The sequence below is a fragment of the Halichoerus grypus genome, chromosome 6 (genome assembly GCF_964656455.1).
Source record: "Halichoerus grypus chromosome 6, mHalGry1.hap1.1, whole genome shotgun sequence".
NCBI lineage: Eukaryota > Metazoa > Chordata > Mammalia > Carnivora > Phocidae > Halichoerus > Halichoerus grypus.
In genome coordinates this window covers 95,385,498-95,408,125 of record NC_135717.1, presented here as the reverse complement: position 1 = coordinate 95,408,125, position 22,628 = coordinate 95,385,498, and the positions used below count along the sequence as shown (strand labels likewise).

At 38.8% G+C, this 22,628-nt stretch overlaps 3 protein-coding genes across 6 annotated transcripts in view; 2 read left to right on the top strand and 1 right to left on the bottom strand.

Annotated features, from left to right (window-relative positions):
- The window catches only part of RECQL (RecQ like helicase), a 53,003-nt gene extending 36,431 nt beyond the window's left edge, over positions 1 to 16,572 (top strand). For 3 of the 4 annotated variants that reach the window (XM_078075726.1, XM_078075728.1, XM_078075727.1), the window contains 9 exons: positions 2,727 to 2,893; positions 3,727 to 3,823; positions 4,781 to 4,929; positions 5,018 to 5,135; positions 5,693 to 5,831; positions 7,395 to 7,486; positions 14,550 to 14,769; positions 15,084 to 15,213; positions 15,734 to 16,572. In XM_078075726.1, coding sequence (XP_077931852.1) covers positions 2,727 to 2,893; positions 3,727 to 3,823; positions 4,781 to 4,929; positions 5,018 to 5,135; positions 5,693 to 5,831; positions 7,395 to 7,486; positions 14,550 to 14,769; positions 15,084 to 15,213; positions 15,734 to 15,877 — 1,256 coding nt within the window. In that variant the 3' untranslated portion in view covers positions 15,878 to 16,572. The remainder of the gene's footprint in view (positions 1 to 2,726; positions 2,894 to 3,726; positions 3,824 to 4,780; positions 4,930 to 5,017; positions 5,136 to 5,692; positions 5,832 to 7,394; positions 7,487 to 14,549; positions 14,770 to 15,083; positions 15,214 to 15,733) is intronic. The other variant, XM_036119197.2, reaches the window with a different exon arrangement.
- The window catches only part of LOC118546527 (cationic amino acid transporter 3-like), a 120,968-nt gene that overhangs the window by 36,376 nt on the left and 61,964 nt on the right, over positions 1 to 22,628 (top strand). The window lies entirely within an intron of this gene.
- LOC118552633 (pyridine nucleotide-disulfide oxidoreductase domain-containing protein 1) overlaps positions 14,728 to 22,628 on the bottom strand; it is a 30,411-nt gene continuing 22,510 nt past the window's right edge. The window contains exons 7-12 of the mRNA XM_078075740.1: positions 22,365 to 22,500; positions 20,374 to 20,496; positions 17,629 to 17,765; positions 16,569 to 16,871; positions 15,432 to 15,672; positions 14,728 to 14,826 (exon numbers count right to left, since the gene is read on the bottom strand). Of these exons, the coding sequence (XP_077931866.1) occupies positions 16,865 to 16,871; positions 17,629 to 17,765; positions 20,374 to 20,454 (225 nt within the window). The 5' untranslated portion in view covers positions 20,455 to 20,496; positions 22,365 to 22,500 and the 3' untranslated portion in view covers positions 14,728 to 14,826; positions 15,432 to 15,672; positions 16,569 to 16,864. The remainder of the gene's footprint in view (positions 14,827 to 15,431; positions 15,673 to 16,568; positions 16,872 to 17,628; positions 17,766 to 20,373; positions 20,497 to 22,364; positions 22,501 to 22,628) is intronic.

The following is a 22,628-nucleotide window of genomic DNA, read 5'->3' as shown; positions in this document are numbered from 1 at the left end:
CCTTCCGCTTCTGCCACTCCCCCTGCTTGTACTCTCTCTCTCTCTGTCAAATAAATAATCTTTAAAAAAAAAAAAACACACACAACTGATTTTTGTGTATTCATTTTGTGTTCTACAAATTTTCTATATGTAATTGCATGTCATCTGCAAATAGTGACAGTTGGAACTTATTCTGTTTCAATTTGGATGCCTTTTATTTTTCTTGCCCAATTTCTCTGGCTAGGACTTCCAGTACTATGTTGAATAAGGGTAGTGAGAGTGCGCATGCTTGTCTTTTTGCTAAACAGGAAGACAAGGTTGGAAGTAATAAGCTTGAGAGGAGGGTCTTTGTGGAGCTGAAACTCTGACCTCTAAGGAGCCACAGCTCCCTGGTGCTGGTGTCTCTTAGAGGAGGCAGAGGTGGGGGGGGACCTGTGATGAAGCGGGTTCTCCAAAGCTTGGAAAAACAGCCAACTGTATTCAGCTGCTCCTATGAAGATATAGTGCTGCTGTAGGGATGAAGACACCTTCTGGGGTGATGTTCTTGAGAACACAAGTAAACCTACAGGAAGCAAAAAGGAAGGAACAAGACCCTTCTTCCTCCCCCAGCCTCGTACTCTGTCCTTCTAGGGCCAGCTGGCAAAGCAGATATGGAGTGTGCAGATTGCCCGCTCCAGTGCCGCAGAGCAGGTTATAGAAGGGTGGAGTTGGAGCTAAGAACAAATAATGTAATAGTGGCACATCATGCTTGGTTCATCCTACCTCTGCAGATCCAATCCATCACCAAGTCCTGTCAATTCTACCTCTGAACTGAATCTCAAGTTTGTCCACTTCTCTTTGTCAGTACTGCTGTCTCTTAGGTCCACTTGGGTTCCTTTCCACTGGCCTACTACAATGGCTCCCTCACTAGTCTGTGATTCCAGTCTTACTCTTTTATAGTTCATTCCCCACACAGTAACCAAAGTGGTCTTTTCTACGTATAAATCAAACCCTGTACTTCCCTTCCTAAACTACCTGGCAGATCTTCTTTGTACTTAGAAAAAATTCCATATTCTTAACTGGGGTCCATAAGGCGATATGTGGTCTGTCCCCTTTGTCTCTACCCGATTTCCTGTTCTTCCTTCCTCCCTCCTTATATTCCTACTACACTGGGATTACCACTATGAGCTCTTCTCACTCTCTGATAATAACATACTTACTGGTTTACTCTGTTTTGTCTGGTTTCTTTGCTTGAATTGTACTTCCATTGGCATAGCATCCTTGTTTTGTTTACCACTTAATCTTCAGTACCTGGAGACATGCTTGACACGAATGGATGAATCTTGGATTCTTTCCCTCCCCTTTCCTCCCCCTGCTCCCCACTCCCATCTCCCCCAGGGCCCATATCCCAATAGTCACCAGAACCTATGGGGTTCTAGTTCTTGGGTTTCTACTGTGAATGGCAGGTGATGAGGGATTTATGTTAGGAAGCAAACCCTGTACAATGGTGTGAGGACGGGGGATGTAAAGGATGGAGGATCAGAGAAAAGTCACTGGTTTCCTGAAGCACTGGTGTGGGAGATCAACTAGAGCTTGTAGGGGAGTCCAACTGGCATGGCCAATGCCAGAGGGAGCCACAAAGGGGAAGCTCGTGAGAGGTCTCTGGTAAGCTCTCTCTGAATAGCTGTCAGCGCTGTGGGTCTGCTGCCAAGCATGTAGTGGGGCCTGTTGGTGGGCAAGGCCTACAGTTGGGAAGAAGTGCAAAAAAAAACTAGGATAAGCTAGAACTGGCTGGGCACCTCGCATCTGTCCCTCTTCCCATCTGCCTGGAAAGATCTTCAGAGAATCATGGTAGCTGGTTCACTTCTGCCTGCCCCACCTTGCACAAGGTCCTCTTTTGGGCCAGCCCTCACCTGGAGCCATACAGAGAACATGGTTCCCAGCTTCCTAGAGTCGACAGGAGATGCACCCAGCTCGACACCCTGTGAGTTAGCCCGACGGACCTGCTGGCTGTTGTCTGACTATGACAGGTCATTTCATGCCCGTGTCTTTGCAGTATATGTCCGTGTCTCTGCCTGGTGGTTTCTTCTGCCCTTCCTAGTGAGCTGGTGTCCTTCAAGACCCAACTCAAATGTTACCTCCTTGAAACCTTCACGACTTCCCCAACAGCAACCTTCTCTGTTTTCATAGTAGTCCTCTAGCTTTGCATTTAGCAGTTTTGACCACAGTTCCTTTCCACTTTCTCCAAGTAGTTCAAGTACTTAAGGACAGCTCTTCTAGTGATGGAAACGTTCATGACAAATATGAGCCCAGAATGGTTTCCCAGAAATAAGTTCTATAAAACCCAGCGCATTCACCAAAAGCTTTCTGGTGTGATTTTGCCACACTTGGAGGATAATGGTGGTAGCAGGAGTTTGGCTGATGGCCTCTTTTACCTCTTGTCAGTTGTAAGAGATTCCACACGCTATGGCCACTCCCACTGTCTCTTGGAGCCACTGGTCAGAGGGTGCAGACCAGCGCACAGCTTACTGGAAATGTGTTAGTATTCCCTCTCTTCAACAGCGAGTTCGCCTGCGGGCCAGAACAGTGTTTCTGAGAACCAGTTAGAAGTAGCCTGCCTACTCTGAAAGGCCAGGCAGCAACGGCAGATTAGATATCTCAAGCTGGGGAAAGAAAATCCAGCAACCATTGCTTAACTGCGTAATGGTAAGATGTCATTTACTCCTTACGCGTAGGAAGTGGGTCACTTGGTGTTTTCTCTTTTCCAGATTACAAGGCACTTGGTATCTTGAAGCGGCAGTTCCCTAACACCGCACTAATAGGGCTGACTGCAACCGCGACAAGCCATGTTCTGAAGGATGCCCAGAAAATACTGTGTGTGGAGAAGTGTTTTACTTTCACGGCTTCTTTTAATCGGCCGAATCTTTATTATGAGGTAACTTCTATGTCAGTTTATTACTTTCGTGAAGGATTGCAATGGAGGTTACCTTTTCATTATGTTTATTTACATGAGTAACAGTTAACTCTTTTTAAAAGTTTTTAAAATCAGGAGGCGATTATAAGCAGATCAGTAATTAATGCTTTCTTCATGTATCTCTGTTGCTGCATAATCCTTTGCTGGGTTAAATAAAAGATATCGCCTTGTGAAATGGATGCACATTCTTGCAGGGATGGAGAGAAGGTGTAGATTGATACCAAGGACCCTAATGACATTTCTTGAAGTTACTTACAAAATAATACATTACTATGCCATTAAAGATTTGCTGATACTCCATTTAGATTATATAGCTTAACAGCTAATTTTTCCCTTCTTTCTAATCCTTTTAAAAGAATAGATAATATTTTTCTGAGTTTTCACTGAAATTATTTATACCATGGTTTATGTTTTTATGAAAGTAGCATCAGAAAATAGGGGCGCCTGGGTGGCTCAGTCAGTTAAGCTTCGAACTCTTGATCACAGCTTAGGTCTTGATTTCAGTTGTGAGTTCAAGCCCCACATTGGACTCCACACTGGGCGTGGCGCCTACTTAAAAAAACAAAAACAAAAACAAAAAAACCCAGAAAATAAAAAGGTCTCCTTCTTTACAAATTGTTTGCTGCTTCTGTGCCTCTTCTTCCCCAGTAAATTCAAAACCAAGAATCAAGAAGAGTCAGGGAGGTGAATATAAGAATAAGAGAAAAAGCTCTGTGCCCATAAAAGCATGGTACCCTGAAAGTTGTAAGTAAACAGCTACATGGATGGTGCTCATTAATTTATTCTGTAATAAGTTAGCTTTTTCTCAGATTCGGCAGAAGCCCTCCAACACTGAAGATTTTATCGAGGATATTGTAAAGCTCATTAATGGGAGATACAAAGGGCAATCAGGTAATATATAAAAACAAACCAACTTTGAAGACTGAGAGAGAACTTTTGAAAAGTAATTAATATTACACTGATCTACTGATACATGATTAGCAACCAAAAATATTAGTGCATGGCAGAAGATACTTGAAAATGGTATGATAAAATTCATTTGCTTGGTCATCTTAGAAATTGGGTGTGTCATTTGCTCATGGGACAGATTATGAGTCATAAAACTTTGTTTTTGTTTATTTGCACCTAACTGCTTTAAACAGTGGACCTAATGATATAATGCATATTTATATACACATGTAGTAAGTATCCACTGTGTATAAGATAGAAGGTTAAGCAGTGATTTTCTGAAGGGATGTAATATACAGTCCTTCATAGCAAAGGACACATTAAGGAATAAATAGTACATATTGAATGAGTTAACTGTAGATGGAACTGAGATTATTTGTCTATGTGTTCCAGGATTAATGCATAGACAGGTGTTCCTGAAGCACAGAGTCTGTGTAAAAGTGAGCCTTTCAAAGCTGTTCTACAGATTTTCAGGAGATATTAATGGTGCCCTGGGTGAAAGGAGCTCCAGGGTCAAATTTGAGAAAGACTGCAGCTCTTTATCCCTCCCGGAGCTTCACAGGGTGTATCAGTCAGCACATGAGAAGTTCTGGCCAGCCCCGCAAATAGAGAAATCTGTTACCTGTGTTCAGTGCAGGTCCCCAGTCACTTGCACATAAAACTTTTCACATCATACTCGAGAGAAGAAAGAGGTGATGGGAACCAAGACTGGTGGCCCGGGGCTTATTTGTGCTTTAGAGCAAGCTGCTGATCAAATCTTGAATTATATGAGAAAGTCATTAGGTGTCAGGACCTTTGAATTTTTTCTAAATCTTTTTCTACCATGCGTTATATTAATCAGTATCTTGAATGTGTGTTAAAAATTATATATATCTAACAATTGAACATATTTTACTACAGGAATTATATATTGCTTTTCTCAGAAAGACTCTGAGCAAGTTACAGTTAGTTTACAGAAACTGGGAATTCAAGCAGGAGCGTACCATGCCAATATGGAACCGGAAGATAAGACCAATGTTCATCGAAGATGGTCAGCCAGTGAAATTCAGGTTAAGTATATATCTTCAATAGAGGCCTAGTTAACATTAAAAATATTTTAACTTGATTTAATTAACATAAAATGTTAAAACATTTTAGGTAGTAGTGGCCACAGTTGCATTTGGTATGGGAATTGATAAACCAGATGTGAGGTTTGTTATCCATCATTCAATGAGTAAATCTATTGAAAATTATTACCAAGAGAGTGGACGTGCAGGTATGTACAACTCTTATCCAGAAGTAAATTTTAACAAAGCTTTTCTAAAAAACACACTATAGATGATGTTTAATGATTCTGTATTTTTAACCTTCTTTATTAGCTAGTATTTTAGAACAATGAAGTCATTTTTGTAGTTTTTTAATTTTTAGTTTTTATTTTTTTTTGCAGTTTTATACTTAATTGTACCTGTGTACCTAAGTGCTTATCTTCCTTGTATGGGAGTGTTATGAATTGTTTCCTATGTTTGCTAAGATCATTTGATGTCCATCTTTGCCTTCTGAATTTTTAATTAGTGATTTCAAGTTTATAACTTCAGTAACTAGATTATGCACATATTTTTTTAAGTTATAAAGCTGATTGTTGATAAGTCTCTTTAGTCATTTTTTTTCTTTTTATAATTTGAGGGCAGCTGTTAAAAATTAACTTTCATTTCTCTGAAATTTCTAGATGCGATACATGTACACTGTGAAGCATTGTCAGCTGATTTTATACATATTATTTTTGCATATTTTGAAATTTTCAAGTAATCAATCTCAAGATTTCTCACACTATAGGTCGAGATGACATGAAAGCGGACTGTATTTTGTATTATGGCTTTGGAGATATATTCAGAATAAGTTCAATGGTGGTGATGGAAAATGTGGGACAACAGAAGCTTTATGAGATGGTGTCATACTGTCAAAACATAAGCAAGTAAGCCACATACATTTTTATAACTTGTTATTTAAACATAAGCACTATATGAAAGTCTATGAAATTACTTTGAGTACTTGCTCAGTAAGTAAATACACTGGTAGAATATCAAGTACAAACCTGTAAAAGCAAATGTCAGTACATGAACCCTCAGGATCTGCCTTAATTCAAGAAGAGATATTCTCTCTCTCTCCCTGATAATCCTCCAAAACTATTTTTTATTGTTTTGTTTTTAAAGTAAAACAAGCATATTGAGATGCTGATTTTAATTAAAGAATAACTGACACTACGTTTTAGGTATACAACATAGTGAATCAGTATTCATATACATTACGAAATGGTCACCACAGTAAGTCTAGTGACCCTCTGTCACCCTACAGAGTTGTTACAATATTAAGGACTATATTCCCTCGGCTGTGTATTACATCCCCCAGTCATATTTATTTTATAACTGGAAGATTGTACCTCTTAATCCCCTTCACCTTATTTTATCCATCCCCCTTTTATTGAAAGTTTTGATACAAATGAGTCCAAGCCTTTTCTCTCTGGCTCTGGAATATAGCTACATGCTTTACTAATTTTGAAAAGGTATACATGATAGGCATTTTGAGAGCTGAGCTTGGCTCGGTAACAGGTACCATCTCACCAGCTGATGAGCTGATGAAATAGTTGAGAACAGGGTTAAGTTTCTCCTTAAGAAATAAATTTAAATCTATTTAGGGTGGTTTTAGTTAGACCATATAGTTCCCTGATGGCTTTTCAGTGTTAGTCCTATTTTTGTACTCTTATTGCCCATCCTAAAAAGGACTCACAAATTTTGAACTTATAAGCAGTTATTGGACTGTGACAGAAAATGTCATTTCTTTCCTACAGGTGGTGCAACAATCTCGTTAAAGAAATAAGAAAATGAAAATTTCCTTAGATATCCAATAGACTCCCAAGAAGCATATTTTGGGGTTTAGAGTCAAATACAAGAAACTGCTACAATACAAGAAACTGCTTTGCTATCAGGGAAAGTCTCTTAATTTTTGCACACTATTGAATCTCAAAGGGAATCTTAGACAACTTCTGGAAGAAGTATTTATCAAATACATATGGAAAAAATTATATGTGGTAGGCAGAAGAACAGTCTCCCAGAGACTAGGGTATAACCCTGGGTTGTTTCGATGGGTCCAGTATAATCACAAGGGTCCTAAATGTGGAAGGAAGCAGGGAAGGTCAGAATGATACTTCACTGGCTTTGAAGATGGAGGAAAGGGAGGCATGGCCAAGGAATTCACGCATTCTCTAGAAACTGGAAGGGACAAGGAAACAGATCTTCCCTTAGAGCCTCCAGAAGAAATCCATCCCTGATGACACCTTGATTTTAAGCCAGAGAGACCCATGTCAGACTTCTATAGAAATTTAAGATAATAAATTTTTGTTGTTTTAAGCCACTAAGCTTGTGGTAATGTTATGACAGCATTAGGAAACTAATATAATGTATAACTCTGTGTTTTGAAATAGGGATTCTTAAAACTTCTTAGGTCATTTAATAATTTGTATCTCTAAATGTGTTTGCAGGTGTCGCCGTGTATTGATAGCTCAACATTTTGATGAAGTGTGGAATTCAGAAGCATGCAACAGAATGTGTGATAATTGTTGTGAAGACATTGGTGAGTTCACAGGTTTTCTAATTGAAGTAGTGTTACGTTAGCGTCAGGTGTACAACGTAGTGATTCCGTAAGTCTGCGCACTGTGCTGCCCACTACAAGTACAGCTACCGTCCGTCACCGTGCAGTGCTGTTACAGTACCTTTGACTATATATTCCCTGTGCTGTACCTCTCACCGCATGACTTACTCATTCCATAACTGTAAGCCCGTACTCCCACTGCCCTTCATCCATTTTACCCATCCCCCCACCTCCCTCCCCTCTGGCAAACATCGGTTTGTTCTCTGTATTTGTGGGTCAGTTTCTGCTTTCTGCTTATTCCTTTGTTTTGTTTCTTAGATTCTACATATAAGTGAAATCCTATGGTATTGTCTTTGTCTGACTTATTTCACTTAGCATAATACCCTTTGTCCATTCGTATTGTTGCAAATAACAAGATCTCATTCTTTTTTATGGCTGAGTAATACTGCATTGTGTATATATACCACAGTGGCATATCAGTGGACACTTGGGATGCTACCATATCTTGGCTATAAATGTAATGGTACATATATCTTTTCAAATTAGTGTTTTCGTTTTTGGGGAGGGTAAGTATCAGGTAGGGGAATTACGGGATCATGTGGTAGTTCTGTTTTTAATTTTTTGAGGAACCTCCGTACTGTCTTCCACAGTGGCTGCATCAGTTTGTATTGCTGCCAGTGGTGTACAAGGGTTCCATTTTCTCCACATCCTCACCAACACTTGTTGTTTCTTGTGTTTTTGATTCTAGCCATTCTTATAGGTGTGAGGTGATATCTCACTGTGGTTTTGATTTGTATTTCCCTAATGATTAGTGATGGTGAGCATCTTTTCATGTGTCTGTTGGCTGTTTGTAGGTCTTATTTGGGAAAATGTCTATTCAGGTCCTCTGCCCATTTTTAATTGGATTATTATTGTTGTTTTTTGGTTTTGAGTTGTGTAAGTTCTTTATATATCTTGGATACTAAACTTTTATCGGATATGTCATTTGCAAATATCTTCTCTCATTCAGTAGATTGTCTTTTAGTTTTGTTCATGGTTTTCTTCACTGTGCAAAAGCTTTTTGGTTTGCTGTGGTCCCAGTAATTTATTTTTGCTTTTGTTTCCCTTGCATGAGGAGACATATTCAGAAAAACGTTGCTATGGCCAATGTCAGAGAAATTACCGCCTATGTTCTCTTCTGGCATTTTATGGTTACAGGTCTTACATTTAGGTCTTTAATCCATTTTGAATTTGTTTTTGTATATGGGAAGAAAGTGGTCCAGGTTTCCCAACACCATTTATTGAAGAGAGTGTCTTTTTCTCTATATTCTTTCATCCTTTGTCATAGATCGACCAGATATACAAATGTGGGTTGATTTCTGGGCTATTCTTTTTCATTGATCTGTGTCTATTTTTGTGCCGGTACCATATCGTTTGATTATTACAGGTTCGTAGTATATCTTGAAATCTGGGATTTGAACTAGCTTTGTTCTTTCTCAAGATTTCTTTGAGGTCTTTTGTGGTCCCATACAAATTTTAAGATTATTTGTTCTACTTCTATGAAAAATGGTGTTGGTATTTTGATAGAGATGACAGTGAATCTGTAGATTGCTTTGTGTAGTAGGCATTTTACCAGTATTCTTCCAATCCATGAGCATCGAATATCTTTCCATTTGCTTGTGTAGTCTTCAATTTCTTTCATCAGTGTTTTATAGTTTTCAGAGTATAGGTTCTCTTGCTTCCTTGGTTTAAGTTTATTCTTGAGTATTTTATTATGTTTGGTGCAATTGTAAATGGAATTGTCTTTTATAATTTATCTTTCTGCTACTTCGTTATTAGCATATAGAAATGTAACTGATCTCTGTGTATTTTGTATCCTGCAACTTTACTGAATTCGTTTATTCTAATAGTTCAGTTGAGTCTTTAAGGTTTTCCATGTATAGTATCATGTCACCTACAAATAGTTTTAACTTCTTCCTTACCAATATGGGTTTATTTCTTTTTCTTGCTGTGGCTAGGACTTCTAGTACTGTGTTGAATAAAAGTGGACACCCTTGTCTTGCTCCTGACCTTGGAGAAAAAGCTCTCAGTTTTTCACCATTGAGTGTAATGTGAGCTCTAGATTCTTCATGTATGGCCTTTATTATGTTGAAGTATGTTCCCTCTACACCTGCTTTATGGAGGTTTTATCATGAACAGATGTTGAATTTTGTCAGATGCTTTTTTTGCCTCTATTCAGATGATACATGGTTTTTATTCTATCTCTTATAAATGAGTATCACATTGATTGATTTGCAAATATTGAACCATCCATGTATCCCGGGAATAAATATCACTTCATTCTGGTGAATGATCCTTTTAATGTGTTGTTGAATGTGGTTTGCTAATATTTTGTTGAGGAATTTTGCATCTGTGTGCATAGGTGATATTGGCCTGTAGCTTTTTGTGTGTTGTCTTTGTCTGGTTTGGTATCAGGGTAATTATGGCCTCATGGAATGTATTTGGAAGCTTTCCTTCTTCTGTTTTTTGGTATAGTTTCAGGAGATGTATGTTTGGTAGAATTCATCTGTGAACCCATCTGGTCTTGGACTTGGCTTTTCTTTTTGCTTCCATTTTGCATGTTTTTCCATCCCTTCACTTTTAATCTGTATGTGTCTTTAGGGCTGAAGTAAGTCTCTTATAGGCAGCATATAGATGAGTCTTTTTTTTTTTTAAAGTTTTATATATTTATTTGACAGAGAGAGCAAGAGAGCGAGAGAGAGCAGGAGCAGAGGGAGAGGGAGAAGCAGGCTCCCCACTGAGCAAGGAGCCCGATGCGGGACTCCATCCCAGGACCCTGGGATCATGACTTGAGCCAAAGGCAGACGCTTAACTGAGCCACCCAGGCACCCCGAGTCTTGTTTTGTATATCATTCCAGCACCGTGTTTTTTGAGTGGAACATTTAGACCATTTACATTTAAAGTAATTATTGATAGCTGTTTACTTATTGCCATTTTGTTGTTTTCTGGTTGTTTTGTAGTTTTCTTTTCTTGCTTTCTTTGTGATTGATGACTTTCTGTGGTGTTATGTTTGGCTTTCTATTACTTTTTTTCCCACATTTTTTTAAGTTTGCCTTTTTATTGTTTTATTTTTAAAATTTTTTAAAAAGTAATCTCTATGCCCAGTGTGGGGCTCAAACTCACAATCCTGAGATCAAGAGTTGCATCCTCCACTGATAAGCCAACCAAGAGCCCCTATTTTTTTAATTTCTTATTTCTTTTATTTGAGTTAACGCAATGTTACATTGGTTTCAGATGTACAACATAGTGATTCAGCAACTCTGTAAGTTATGCTGTGCCCATCAGAAGTGTAGCTACCATCTGTCACCACATAACACTATTGCAGTACCATTGACTATATTCTGTATACTGTATTTTTTCCCTTTATCTATTACAGGTGTTGGGTTTGTGGTTACCATGAGGTTCATATATAACATTCTAAGTATAAAGCAGTGTATATTAGATGATGGTCATTTAAGTTTGAACACATTCTAAAAGAACTTCTTTTTCACACCCCCTCCATGGTTTATGTATATGTTGCCATGTATTACATCTTTTTATTGATAATTTCCCTACATCTAATTATGGCCTTTTCTTTTCCACTTAAAGAAGTCCCTTTAGGATTTCTTATAAGGCCAGTTTAGTGGTGATGAACTCCTTTACCTTTTGTTTGTGAACTCTCTCTCTTCTTCAATTCTGAATGATAATCTTCCTGGGTATTCTTGATTGTAGGTTTTTTTCCTTTCAGCACTGTGAATGTATCGTGCCACACTCTTCTGGCCTGCAAAGTTTCTGCCAAAAAATCAGCTGATAGCCTTATGTGGTTTTTCTTTTATGTAACTTTTTGTTTCTCTCTTGCTTTTACACTTTTCTCTTTAATCTTTGACATTTTAATTTTGTGTTGTGGACCTTCTTGAGTTCATCTTGTTAAGGGGCTCTGTGTGCTTCCTGAATCTGGGTGTTTGTTTCCTTCCTTGGGGAAGTTTTCAGCTATTTCTTCAAATTTTCTGCCCCTTTCTCTTTTCTGTTTCTGGGACCTCTATAATATGAATGTTCACTTGATATTGTCTAACAGATCCCTTAACTTATCCTCATTTTTAAAAATTATTTATTTTTGCTGGGTGCTGTCCATTACCCCACCTTCCAGATCATTGATCTGTTCTTCTGCATCCATTAATCAACTGTTGATTCCCTCTAATGTATTTTTCATTTCAGTTGTTATATTTTTCAACTCTGGTTCTTTGTAGTTTCCAGTTTTTTGTTGAAGTTCTTAGAGTTTTTTCATCCTTCAGTCCAGCAAGCATTTTTAAGATCATTACTTTCAACTCTTCGTCATGCATATTATCACCATTTCATTAAGTTCTTATATTGAGGTTTTGTCTTGTTTTTTGATTTGGAGCATATTCCCTTGTTTCCCCATTTTGCTTGACTTTGTGTTTGTTTCCATGAATGAGGCAGAACTGCTGCTTATCCCAAAGTTGAAGGAATGGTCTTGGTGTGTGGTTGTCCCCTGTGTATGTAGATAGTACATGTCCGGTGATTTTTGTTGACTGGCTGGAGCTGTGGCTGGCATGGGCTAGAGGTTGCAGGGGACCCTGTAGTGGGGTCACCTTGGTGGGATGGCTGGAGTTTAAGTGGGTGTGGGCTGGGGCATTTCTGAGTCTCTTTGCCGAGGGTACCGTGGCAGGACAGATGAAGCTAAAGTGGGTGCAAGCCAGGGGTGGTCCTGGGGTTCTCCATGCATAGGGCACCCTGGCAGGATGGCTGAAACCGAAGTGGGTGTAAATTGGGGTATTCTGGCATGCACAGAAGGTGCCCTGGTTGGGGCAGCTGGAGCTGCAGCGGGTTGCTGGCTGAGGAGATCCCTGGGTGCTTCGTGCAGGGGACAACCTGGCAGTCAGCTGTAGTTGAAAGGGCTGGGGCATTCACAGGGCTCTTTGCACAGATGGTGCCCTGGAAGGACAGCTGAAGTGAGTGCAAGCCAGGTTGTCCTGGCAGGGAAGCTGGGGGATGGCCTAGAAAGCTGTCTGAAGCCAAAGTCGTGCAGGCCTGGAGTGTTCTGAGGTGCTTTGTGGAGCTGTAGTGAGCACTGACCAGGGCTGTCCTCGTGTGCACCACCATGGGGCTGCCTTGGTGGGACAGCTGGGGCTGGTGTGCTTTGGGGGCCCAGAGCTCACTGAGGTGGTAGGCTGATAGGGCGCCTGGGCCATGCTCCCATCTATGCTGTCAAGGTGGTGGGGGACATAAACTGTGGCATTCACTGGACCCTCCAACCCACAGATAGTTAGCATGGTTCAAGGGCTATTTCCTTTATATTCTGGTGGTTCTTTGAAGCCATGGCTTTTATTTTCTGTGGCCCAACATAGATGAATCTGTTCCTGGTACCTCGTTACTATCCTCTGCACTGCAGTTTGCAGCATCGGGGGTGGGGTCACCCTTTGTTACCACCTCTCAGTCTCTCTCGCTGTTCTCTAGGTGGTCTGTGTTGTTGTACAGAAGCTGTTCAGTGAGCTCTCAGTTGTTCTTCAGGAGGAATTGCCTATAAATAGGTGTAGATTTGGTGTGCCCATGGAGGGGAGTTCAGGATCTTCCTGTGTCACCATCTTAGACTGGAACACTCCCTAGTTCATTGTTTTTAAATTTTTATAGGCTAATATATATAGCTAGGACTACATGGGGGCAATATTAGACCCCAAAATGGATTAAGCAAGCTGTGAATAGCATTTTCTAGGTTCAAAAGCAACAATTCAAAAGTTTGGTTTTTTTTTTAATATTTTTATTTATTTGACAGAGACAGACACAGCGAAAGAGGGAACACAAGCAGGGGGAGTGGGAGAGGGAGAAGCAGGCTTCCTGCTGAGCAGGGAGCCCGATATGGGGCTCGACCCCAGGACTCTGGGACCATGACCTGAGCCAAAGGCAGATGCTTAACGACTGAGCCCCACCCAGGTGCCCCGTTTTTTGTTTTTGTTTTTTTTTTAAAGATTTTATTCATTCATTTGACAGAGACAGCGAGAGAGGGAACAAAGCAGGGGGAGTGGGAGAGGGAGAAGCAGGCTTCCCACTGAGCAGGGAGCCCAATGTGGGGCTCGATCCCAGGACCCTGGGACCATGACCTGAGCTGAAGGCAGATGCTTAACAACTGATCCACCCAGGTGCCCTGCAACAATTCAGAAGTTTTAAAGCTAAGGTAAATAAAGGGAAAAGTGCTGTGTGGATGTATGTATCTTACATTGCTATATTATAGGCATGTTAAATTTTTAAGAAGTGAAGGAAAGTTTAAATTCTTCTGAATAGTAATGCTATTATAAGAAAAGGCTAGTCACCGATTGGGAAGAGAAATTTAATGCAAAAGAGAGATTATGGTCAATCATTTCTGATCTAGATAATGGCTAACCACTCAGACACTAATTTAGCAGTGTTTTGGTGCTGTATTTTCACTTTTTTTATCCTGTGTGTTGTGTCTGAAGAGTTGGACTAACCAGTTCTCTCAGTTTTGATGTCTTGGTGGGTGAAGGTCACTATAATTTTAACTTTGCAGCTAGAGAAACTTGTATATGAGTTTATTATACTGCATTATACTGACCACATTAACAAAAGTCTGATACATATATAAGTCGGGTGCTAAAATCAGTAATTAGGAGTATCTGAGCAGGACATTCTTGTCTCTAAATCAGAGTGCGGAGGAAGCCATAGTTTTCAAAATGTTGCTTAATGAGCACAAATCAGGTAAATATGAAAAACAGACGGATTCTCTTATAACTCTGTCATGTATGGCATACACCGTAGTTCCTAGAGCATACCCCAAGGCCTTCTGGTAACCAGCTTATTGTCTTTACATTACTGTAAATTCAATAATGTCTTACAGAGACTCTAACTTAGTTTAGTGATAGACTTAGGGAATAGCCTAGTTCTAATGCAGAACAAAACAGTTTAGGGTGGCTGATGTGGATGACTCATTTTAAACCACTTCAACTAGCCTGTGCTTGCTGTAATTTCTAAATCCCAGTTGCCTGTCTCATTACAGCATGTGAAAGAAAGAATGTCACAGCACACTGCAGAGATCTAATCAAGATCCTGAAGCAGGCAGAGGACCTGAATGAAAAGCTCACGCCACTGAAACTGATTGATTCTTGGATGGGAAAGGGTGCAGCAAAATTGAGAGTGGCAGGTGTTGCTCCGCCCAAACTTGCTCGTGAAGACCTGGAGAAAATTATTGTACATCTTCTTCTACAGCAGTATCTTAAGTATATACAAATCCATTTCTTGTCCTTTGGTGTTGTCTTTATGATTGTTTCTCATAACTGCAACAGAACAAGTAGTTTTCCAGTTGTTTCATATAAAACTCTTAAATGCCATATAAAATTTACCTAGTAAACTCCAACTTTAACTGATCACTGTTTGTCAAAAAAAGTGCAATTTATAGAAAGTATTTGTTTTGTGCAAGTTTCAGTCCCTATCAGTGTATTGAAATTATTAAAATTTATGGATTTTTTTTAATAAATTTGTTTGTTTATAATTTCTGCAAGCCTTTCTGAGTGTCAGCCTTTACTTTCCACAGAGAAGATCACAGTTTCACAGCGTTTGCTACCATCTCATATTTGAAAATAGGACCTAAAGCCAATCTTCTGAACAGTGAGACACATGTCATTGCTATGCAAGTAAAGAAGCCCATGCAGAGCTGTTTCAGGGTAACTAGCTATTCCTTTCTATATACTGAAAAAAGCACATGAGAGCTTATGGGATGCTCTAACTAGTACTGTCCTGGGCCCAGTGGAACATAAGAGATAAGCAGTTTTCTTCTTAGAATCTGAGCATGGAAGAGAGAAAACAAACCTTTACTTTCTGTAGAGATGGTAACTAATAGTTTAAACTAGTCTCCCTTTTAACATAGACTAGAGTTTCCAACCTTTTAGAATGTGAAGAGTCCGTTTTAGTGTTGTTTAATTTGTGATGCATCCTGCCCTCACAATGTTGGCTGTGGATCAACACTGGTTGAGAAGTCGGCCTGAGCAGCAGAGGTCGAGAACCAATGACCCTCACACACTCAGTACTCTCAAGCCTGCAAAAATATGCTGTGTACCACTGTGTCTCTGACAGCATATCCCTTCAGCGTAGGGCTCCTATGAAGGACCAGTGGGATTATTAATCTGAAAAGAAAATGGAACAGCTGAGTTGTGACCAGAGTGTTTGCTTTGTTTTTATTTGCAGATTGAATCATCTCAAACTTGTCATTCTGAAGGAGCTGATAAAAAAAGGGAAGAAAAAAATTCAGGTAACTTCAAGAAGTCTGCAGACATGCTCCAGCAATCTAAGAATACAGGGACTAAGAAAAGAAAAATTGATGATGCATGAGTGTTTCTAAATTATCCAAGAAAACAGTTTATACATGTATACACCATTATTTTGTAGTTAAAAGTTAAAGACAATTTTATTAATATTTTATACATATGGAACTTACCTCTGAAGTATTGAAGACTTGAAAATTTGAGATCATGACTTATATAAATTTACAGTATGAAAGAAAAATAATTTTAATGTAAAATATTTAAGAATGAGTTCACATATCTTAAATCCTTTATCCCTTCACATACCTTTTGATAGTAATGTTATATGGAGTATTTTACATAGGCTTATCACAGAAAGGGAGTGATTTCAGCTCGTAACAGCTGTAGAATCCAAATGTAAAAGGAATAAGGTATCAATACTAATGATATTAGCAAGGAAGCTATTGCTATATCTCTAAGTAAAACAAAACAATAAGCCTCTTGAAACCATAACCCTCTCATATTTCATAATCATAGAATGAGTCTGGCATACCAGACCAAGCTGTTGGCCAATACTTGATAACAGCCTAGCTAAATCTGCTCCAAGGCTAAATCAGGATTAACTTAAATCCTTACACTTATATAAGTGGTCATTTTTCTGTTGGAAAAAAGTAACTGTATATTAGTTGATCTTTGCAATTTTATTTATACTTTAGTACTTTCTCACTGGAATCATTATCACTTCTGTATTCTTAATTTCATTAAATCAGTGCATTTACCTTATTGTGACTTTCATGTGTTGTTTCGAACTTCATTTTGATTAAAAAAGGCATTTTAAGAACTACATAATCTTCTAAATCAGTATTTGGATCTAGCACATCTCCATATGATGAAAGATCCGTCTGATTTAAAATTAAGTTTTCAAATGCTTCTTCTAAATCAGTTTCACCAATTAAGACAGCTCCCATCATTCGCCCATTCTGCATGACAACTTTGACGTATTCTTGTCCTTTTCGTACATCTCAGCATTAATTCATGATCTGAACCTAAGCCCTGTGCGTTTTATCTTCCAGCATTACGACCTGTACACAGAGATGATAAAAGTATTCTAGTAAGTACCAAAAAGGAAACATGATATGCAGTTACACTGTGTTAACCTAGAATGGCCAGCACAAAAATCTATTCACAAAATTTTACAGCTAGAAGTGTCAGTGGAGAGGTGGGTCACAAAGAAAACATTTGAATGACATTGCATTTATTGTACAGATGACACTACCCCACAATCTCTATGATCATTAAAAGTATCTAGTGAATTAAATATGTAGGATCTGGACTATATTAGCCTAGAGTCATGACTTAAAGATTTAATAAGGAACTGAGTTAGATCTTTCACGAGCAAATTAATCTCCTTAAACTTTAGGTATGTGTGTTCCTCCTCATCAGTAAATTATGAAGAAAAGACTTGGCTCAGAGTAATGTAACGAGGAGTAAATAATATGCAAGGCAAAGCACCTGGTTCATTCTTGAGTATGATAGCTATTAGTTCCCCTCACAAAGCAAGAATGAATCTCAAATAAATGCAGAAATGCATCAACAGGGAACAAATCTGAAAGAGACTCCCCCCCCCTTAACTATAAAATAGTATAGCAAGAAGGTAGGTAATGATTAGTAATTAAGACCAGTAATAATACCAGGTTTGATTTGCAAGAACTAGGAAACTGGTGATTTTTTCTAAAATGATGAAAACCATGTAAATTCTTATTCAATGAGAAAACCAGATAATTAGTTACAAGACTAACAAGCAGAAAAAGTCACTAATCTGCTTATCTAGAATCTTACCTATAGTTTAAAAATTTTGTTACATGAGCAAAAAGTTCAAAGCTGAAGTTCATGTCAGTAGATTCTCCTAAACTAGCTGCAGCCATGCACTTTGCTGCATACCATCCCATCTGTCTAGCCTGCGTCCACAGCCTCATCTGCAAGAAAAAAATGTTATGACATAAAAGTTTTCATTGTTCTACTTTAACAATACCTTACAAAATTTCTTAAAGGGGTTCACTGTTGACAGTCCTTGACATTGGCTAGATCTAGCGAGCTAGAGGACTAGTTGGATTGTCTCTGGCATAGATAAGCAGTCACCAATCCACACTAACCAAACTTGATTTTGCTATTTGATATTACTGCCTTTAAAATTAAAGGATGATACCAAATCTGTATGTTTCAATAAACGATTACATATAGATACAACATTTCAGGGTATACCAGGTAAGAATACTACTAATTAATAGCAGTCTCTTTTTTCAGAGTAAGTTCGTCATCAGAAGTAGAGATGACAAATTATCATTGAAAAATTCATTCCTTTTCCTAATCCTTAGTTTTTTGTGCTAGATAGTTAAGGCCTCCCATGCAGTTAAACCTCAGTGGTCAGGCAGATCGATATAATAGGTGATGCCCAGCCTCAGGAAATCTTAACTGATTTCAGCAACTAATGCTGGGAATTCATTTTTGTTTGAGAGAGAAAGAGAGAGCGAGCTCAAGCAGGGGGAGAGGCAGGCAGAGGGAGAAGCAGGCTCCCCGCTGACCAGGGAGCCCGATGTGGAGCTCGATCCCAGGACCCTGGGATCATGACCTGAGCCGAAGGCAGACGTTTAACCGACTGAACCACGCAGACGCCCCTGGAAATTCGTTTTAAATTTTCCTTACAACATTGCTAATTTCTCCTCTACTGTATTTATTTTTATTGTATTTCTACAAAGTTTTGGGAATCGCTGCTAGAACACTTGCCTTGAGAGCCAAGAGATTTAAATACCAACTCTTGTACATATTTAACTTTTTATTTTTATTTAATTAACTGAAACTTGATTTCTTTACCTGAAACATAAATGTACACCATCTATTCCATGGCTACTGAGAGAATTAAATAAGCTAACCTACACCCCTGTGTATAACTAATGTCCTTTTGTGTGCAAAAATACCACCACAATCATGGATGTGATTTTCAAGCATTTCTGGTAGAAGTGATAATGTATATATTTTTTGAGAGACAGAGAGAGAGAAAGAAAGAGTGCGAGCAGGGAGGGGCAGAGGGAGAGAATCCTAAGCAGGTTCAATGCCCAGTGCAGAGCCCGACATGGGGCCAGATTCCCCGACCCTGAGATCATGACCTGAGCTATGAAACAAGCATCACTTGCTTAACCAACTCAGCCACCCAGGTACCCTGATAATTTTTTTTCTTTTAATTCCGTCTCCTGTGTATAAACAAGATCGGTTTGATGAAGTGAAAGGGGGTCTGTGGGAAGGGAGCAGAGCAAACTGAGCACAACACTCGAGAACGGCTAATGGAGGCGGCCGGCAGTGTTACACTGTTGGACCGTTATTAATGTCTACCAGCCTCTGAGTCCCTCCAGTTTGGGTCTTGGATCATGTAAAACTAATTAGTGTACTTATTGCTTCTACAAATTAAGACATGAGGTCTATTAGATTCACTCAGAACAAGAGACCTCTGTTTTGTTTTCGGATATTGCCTGTAGCAGAGTATGACACATAATAAGGATATAATTTATCCTAGAGGGTTTAAAGTGTTCAAAAAAATCCCACAAACGCCAGTTCCTGAGAGTTGAAGACATATATGCCACAGAATGATTACAGAAAAAAACTGAAAACAAGCTAGCACTTTAGAAACAGGCCAAAAGCACTCTTCCTATGACTGTTATCTCTGTAAAAACAAAGTATTGAAGGTGCCTCTTAGAATGCATCTGGCCCTTCCGCTACTTCACACTCCACAGTTAATCTGAAGAAGGAGAATCTCTACCTGTGGAGCTAGTCTTTCACCAAGTGTTGCTTGGTTCTTTTATCTGTAACATCTACCTGTGTCTCTACTCCTCCTAAGACCACCTCGCCTACGGCCGAGGTCTGAATATCTTCCTCAAGGATTTCTGCTCCACCGTGAGGAGGCGGGCAGCACCATGAGGGCAGGAGGACGTGGACATCCAGTTGGACGGAGTTGTGCGGCTGAGGAAGAATGGTCGCTTGAGGAAATTTTTTCAGTCATAATTCCCACAGGGACAGAACTGGGTCATCAGGATCACAAGGGGTCATCATCTATACGGTTTATACCTCAGTATGTTATTTATTCATCTAAAGCTGCTCTGTCTAGTCTGGTAGCCACTAGACACAGGGAGCTATTTAAACTTAAATGTAAATAAAATTCAGTTCCTCGGTCTCACTCAGCACATCTTAAGTGCCAACAGAGACATGTAGGCTGGTGACTACCTGACTGGACACTGCAAACGTATAGAACGTTTCTGTCATCACAGAGTTCCACTGGACAGTGCTGGTAAGTATTTGAAGATGAAAAAGTCATAGCCCATAATTCTTTTTCAATTACAAGACATACCAGTGTGTTCCATCACTATATAATAACTTACCAAAAGGGAAACATTCTTTTTTTTTAAATGTCTAGGATAGCCTCCTACTTAAAGTAGCAAAGTGGGAAAACCAGAAATTTGGATTTGCTGGTAGTGACTCACTCCTTTACCGTCAGATGGAATCTGATACAAGGTGTGATGGTGGATGCCGGCTTACCTGCTGCCACACCGGGCTGGGCCTCCAGGACGCAGTGCAGATGTCACCCGCAGCGTAGACATCAGAGAGAGACGTGTGCATGTGAGCATCCACCTTCAGGCCTCCATCTTCTCCTAGATCAAACTAAACAGGGTTCCTGATAAGCATATGTGGGAAGAAAAAGGAAAGAGGTCTTTTCTGTTCTAAAGTAAAAGAACAAGTCAAATTTTTACACCTCGGTATGCTGATCTTCGGTGAGAGAGTAAAAAACAGCTGCCAACTTTAGACAACTCAGCTGAATTTCCAGGGAATCAAAATCCTACTAGGACAGCCCAACTAAAAAATTCTTAGACTTTTAAGATCAAGAACACTCAGTAACCATATGATTACCCCACTCATAATTACAATATTACTCAGTTTTCTGAGCTTCAAATGCTAAAAGGCAGAAAATATAAGATAGTTTCTCTAAAAGAATCATTTGTAAGATTTTATAGGTGTCTGTCTCATCAACCTTTAGACAAGTGAACTGTGCATTATGTTCCATTTATGAGGACACTGATGCTGGGACGTTTACTGCTTAAGGACTTAAGGCAATACGAAATACTGTAAATCAAAACATGACTGTAAACGAAATTGTTTTCAGCTTCCTTAAGTTACAGTTTTACACTAAGACAATGAACAGTTAAAAATAATCATAGCAGGACAAAAAATTTCACCTTACATTGTTGCCACAGAGAAAAGGTTCTATATTTGGTGTTAACTCCTAGTACTGACAATGAAATCACAGCCGTTTTTCTTTTCATTAGTCAATTCCACATATATATACCTCTTAAAAAAAGAACCACAAAACAAAAACAAAAAAAAACCCTTTAATCTCAAATGTAATCACCTTCAGCTGTCCATAGAATTATGTGATAATGCCTAGAAGAAAGAAAGAAGGCAGGAGAGGACTTTAAAACAACACTCCTTAAGGGGCACCTGGCCTTCTCAGTTAATAGAGCATGCGACTCTTGATCTCATTTTGAGTTCTAGCCCCAGGTTGGATGTAGAATTTACTTTAAAAAAAAAAAGGAACCATGACAGACCCTGGGAAACAAACTGAGGGTTACAGAAGGGAGGGGGGTAGGGGGATGGGGTAGCCGGGTGATGGGTACTGAGGAGGGCACCTGGGATAAGCACTGGGTGTTATATGCAACTAATAAATCGTTGAACATTACGTCAAAAACTAATGATGTACTATATGTTGGCTAATTCAACATTAAAAAAAACCCTTAATTTTTATAAGGCACATTTGCTAAAACAATTACAATGTAATCAACATTATCTCCTTGTTTTGGGTATGACAAAATTATGACATTCTAAACATTTTTCCTTCAAATTTAGACACAGAACTTCTAACAAAGTAAATTTAAATTGATAATCACTTTATAAATTATTTCTTTAAAAATACTAATACATTATACTCCACTGAGAGTTTAGTCCAACGAGATAACTCACTTTTCAATGTTTTCCCTTTACTACTCATATTCAAACTCTAACACTACCTTTTCCCATGGAAACATTCAAAGAATTCAAAAACAGTGGAATATCTCATATGCTAGTTCGGCTGAGTGTATTTCTTCCAATGGTGATAGTTCTCACAGAAAGTGTGGAATAGGAATTAGTCTGTTTCTTAATCCCAAATTTATAGATTTTTAATCTGTTTGATTTGGGGGAAGTCACTTCACCTCTGAGAGCATAAAGGTTTTTTTGGTTTAGATTTGTTTTGATCTGCAAGATACTCTGATTGACTCACAGAGCTGTGGTGGTCATAGCACCGTGAGTCCCATGTATTAGGAAACTTGAAGACTAAGTAATGAAAAGGAAATGACTTATTAAGTAATGGTTTCATTTTTACTTTTTATGTTTAAATTTCATATGGAAATCTTAAGTTTTTTAATATAGGAAGACTAAGTAAGTTTTCTTCCTTTTAAATTAGTGGTTATTGTATTTTTTCTTATTTTATTACTTACCTTTATCAGTTGTGACTGACTGATTACAATGGTCTCTGGGAAAAGGCAACGACTTTTTCTTAGAAATTCTAAATTCTTCCTGAAGGTAGATTTTCTTTACTTCACATACAGTTTCGATGTGAATCTTACGAGAAAACTAAAAGCAATGCTGATCACCATAACACATCCCCCCCAAAATTACAATACACTCGTAGAAACATACAGAAAAATAATTCTTACAATATAAATGGAAACACACTGGATGCCCCAAAATAAGCCTCTCAC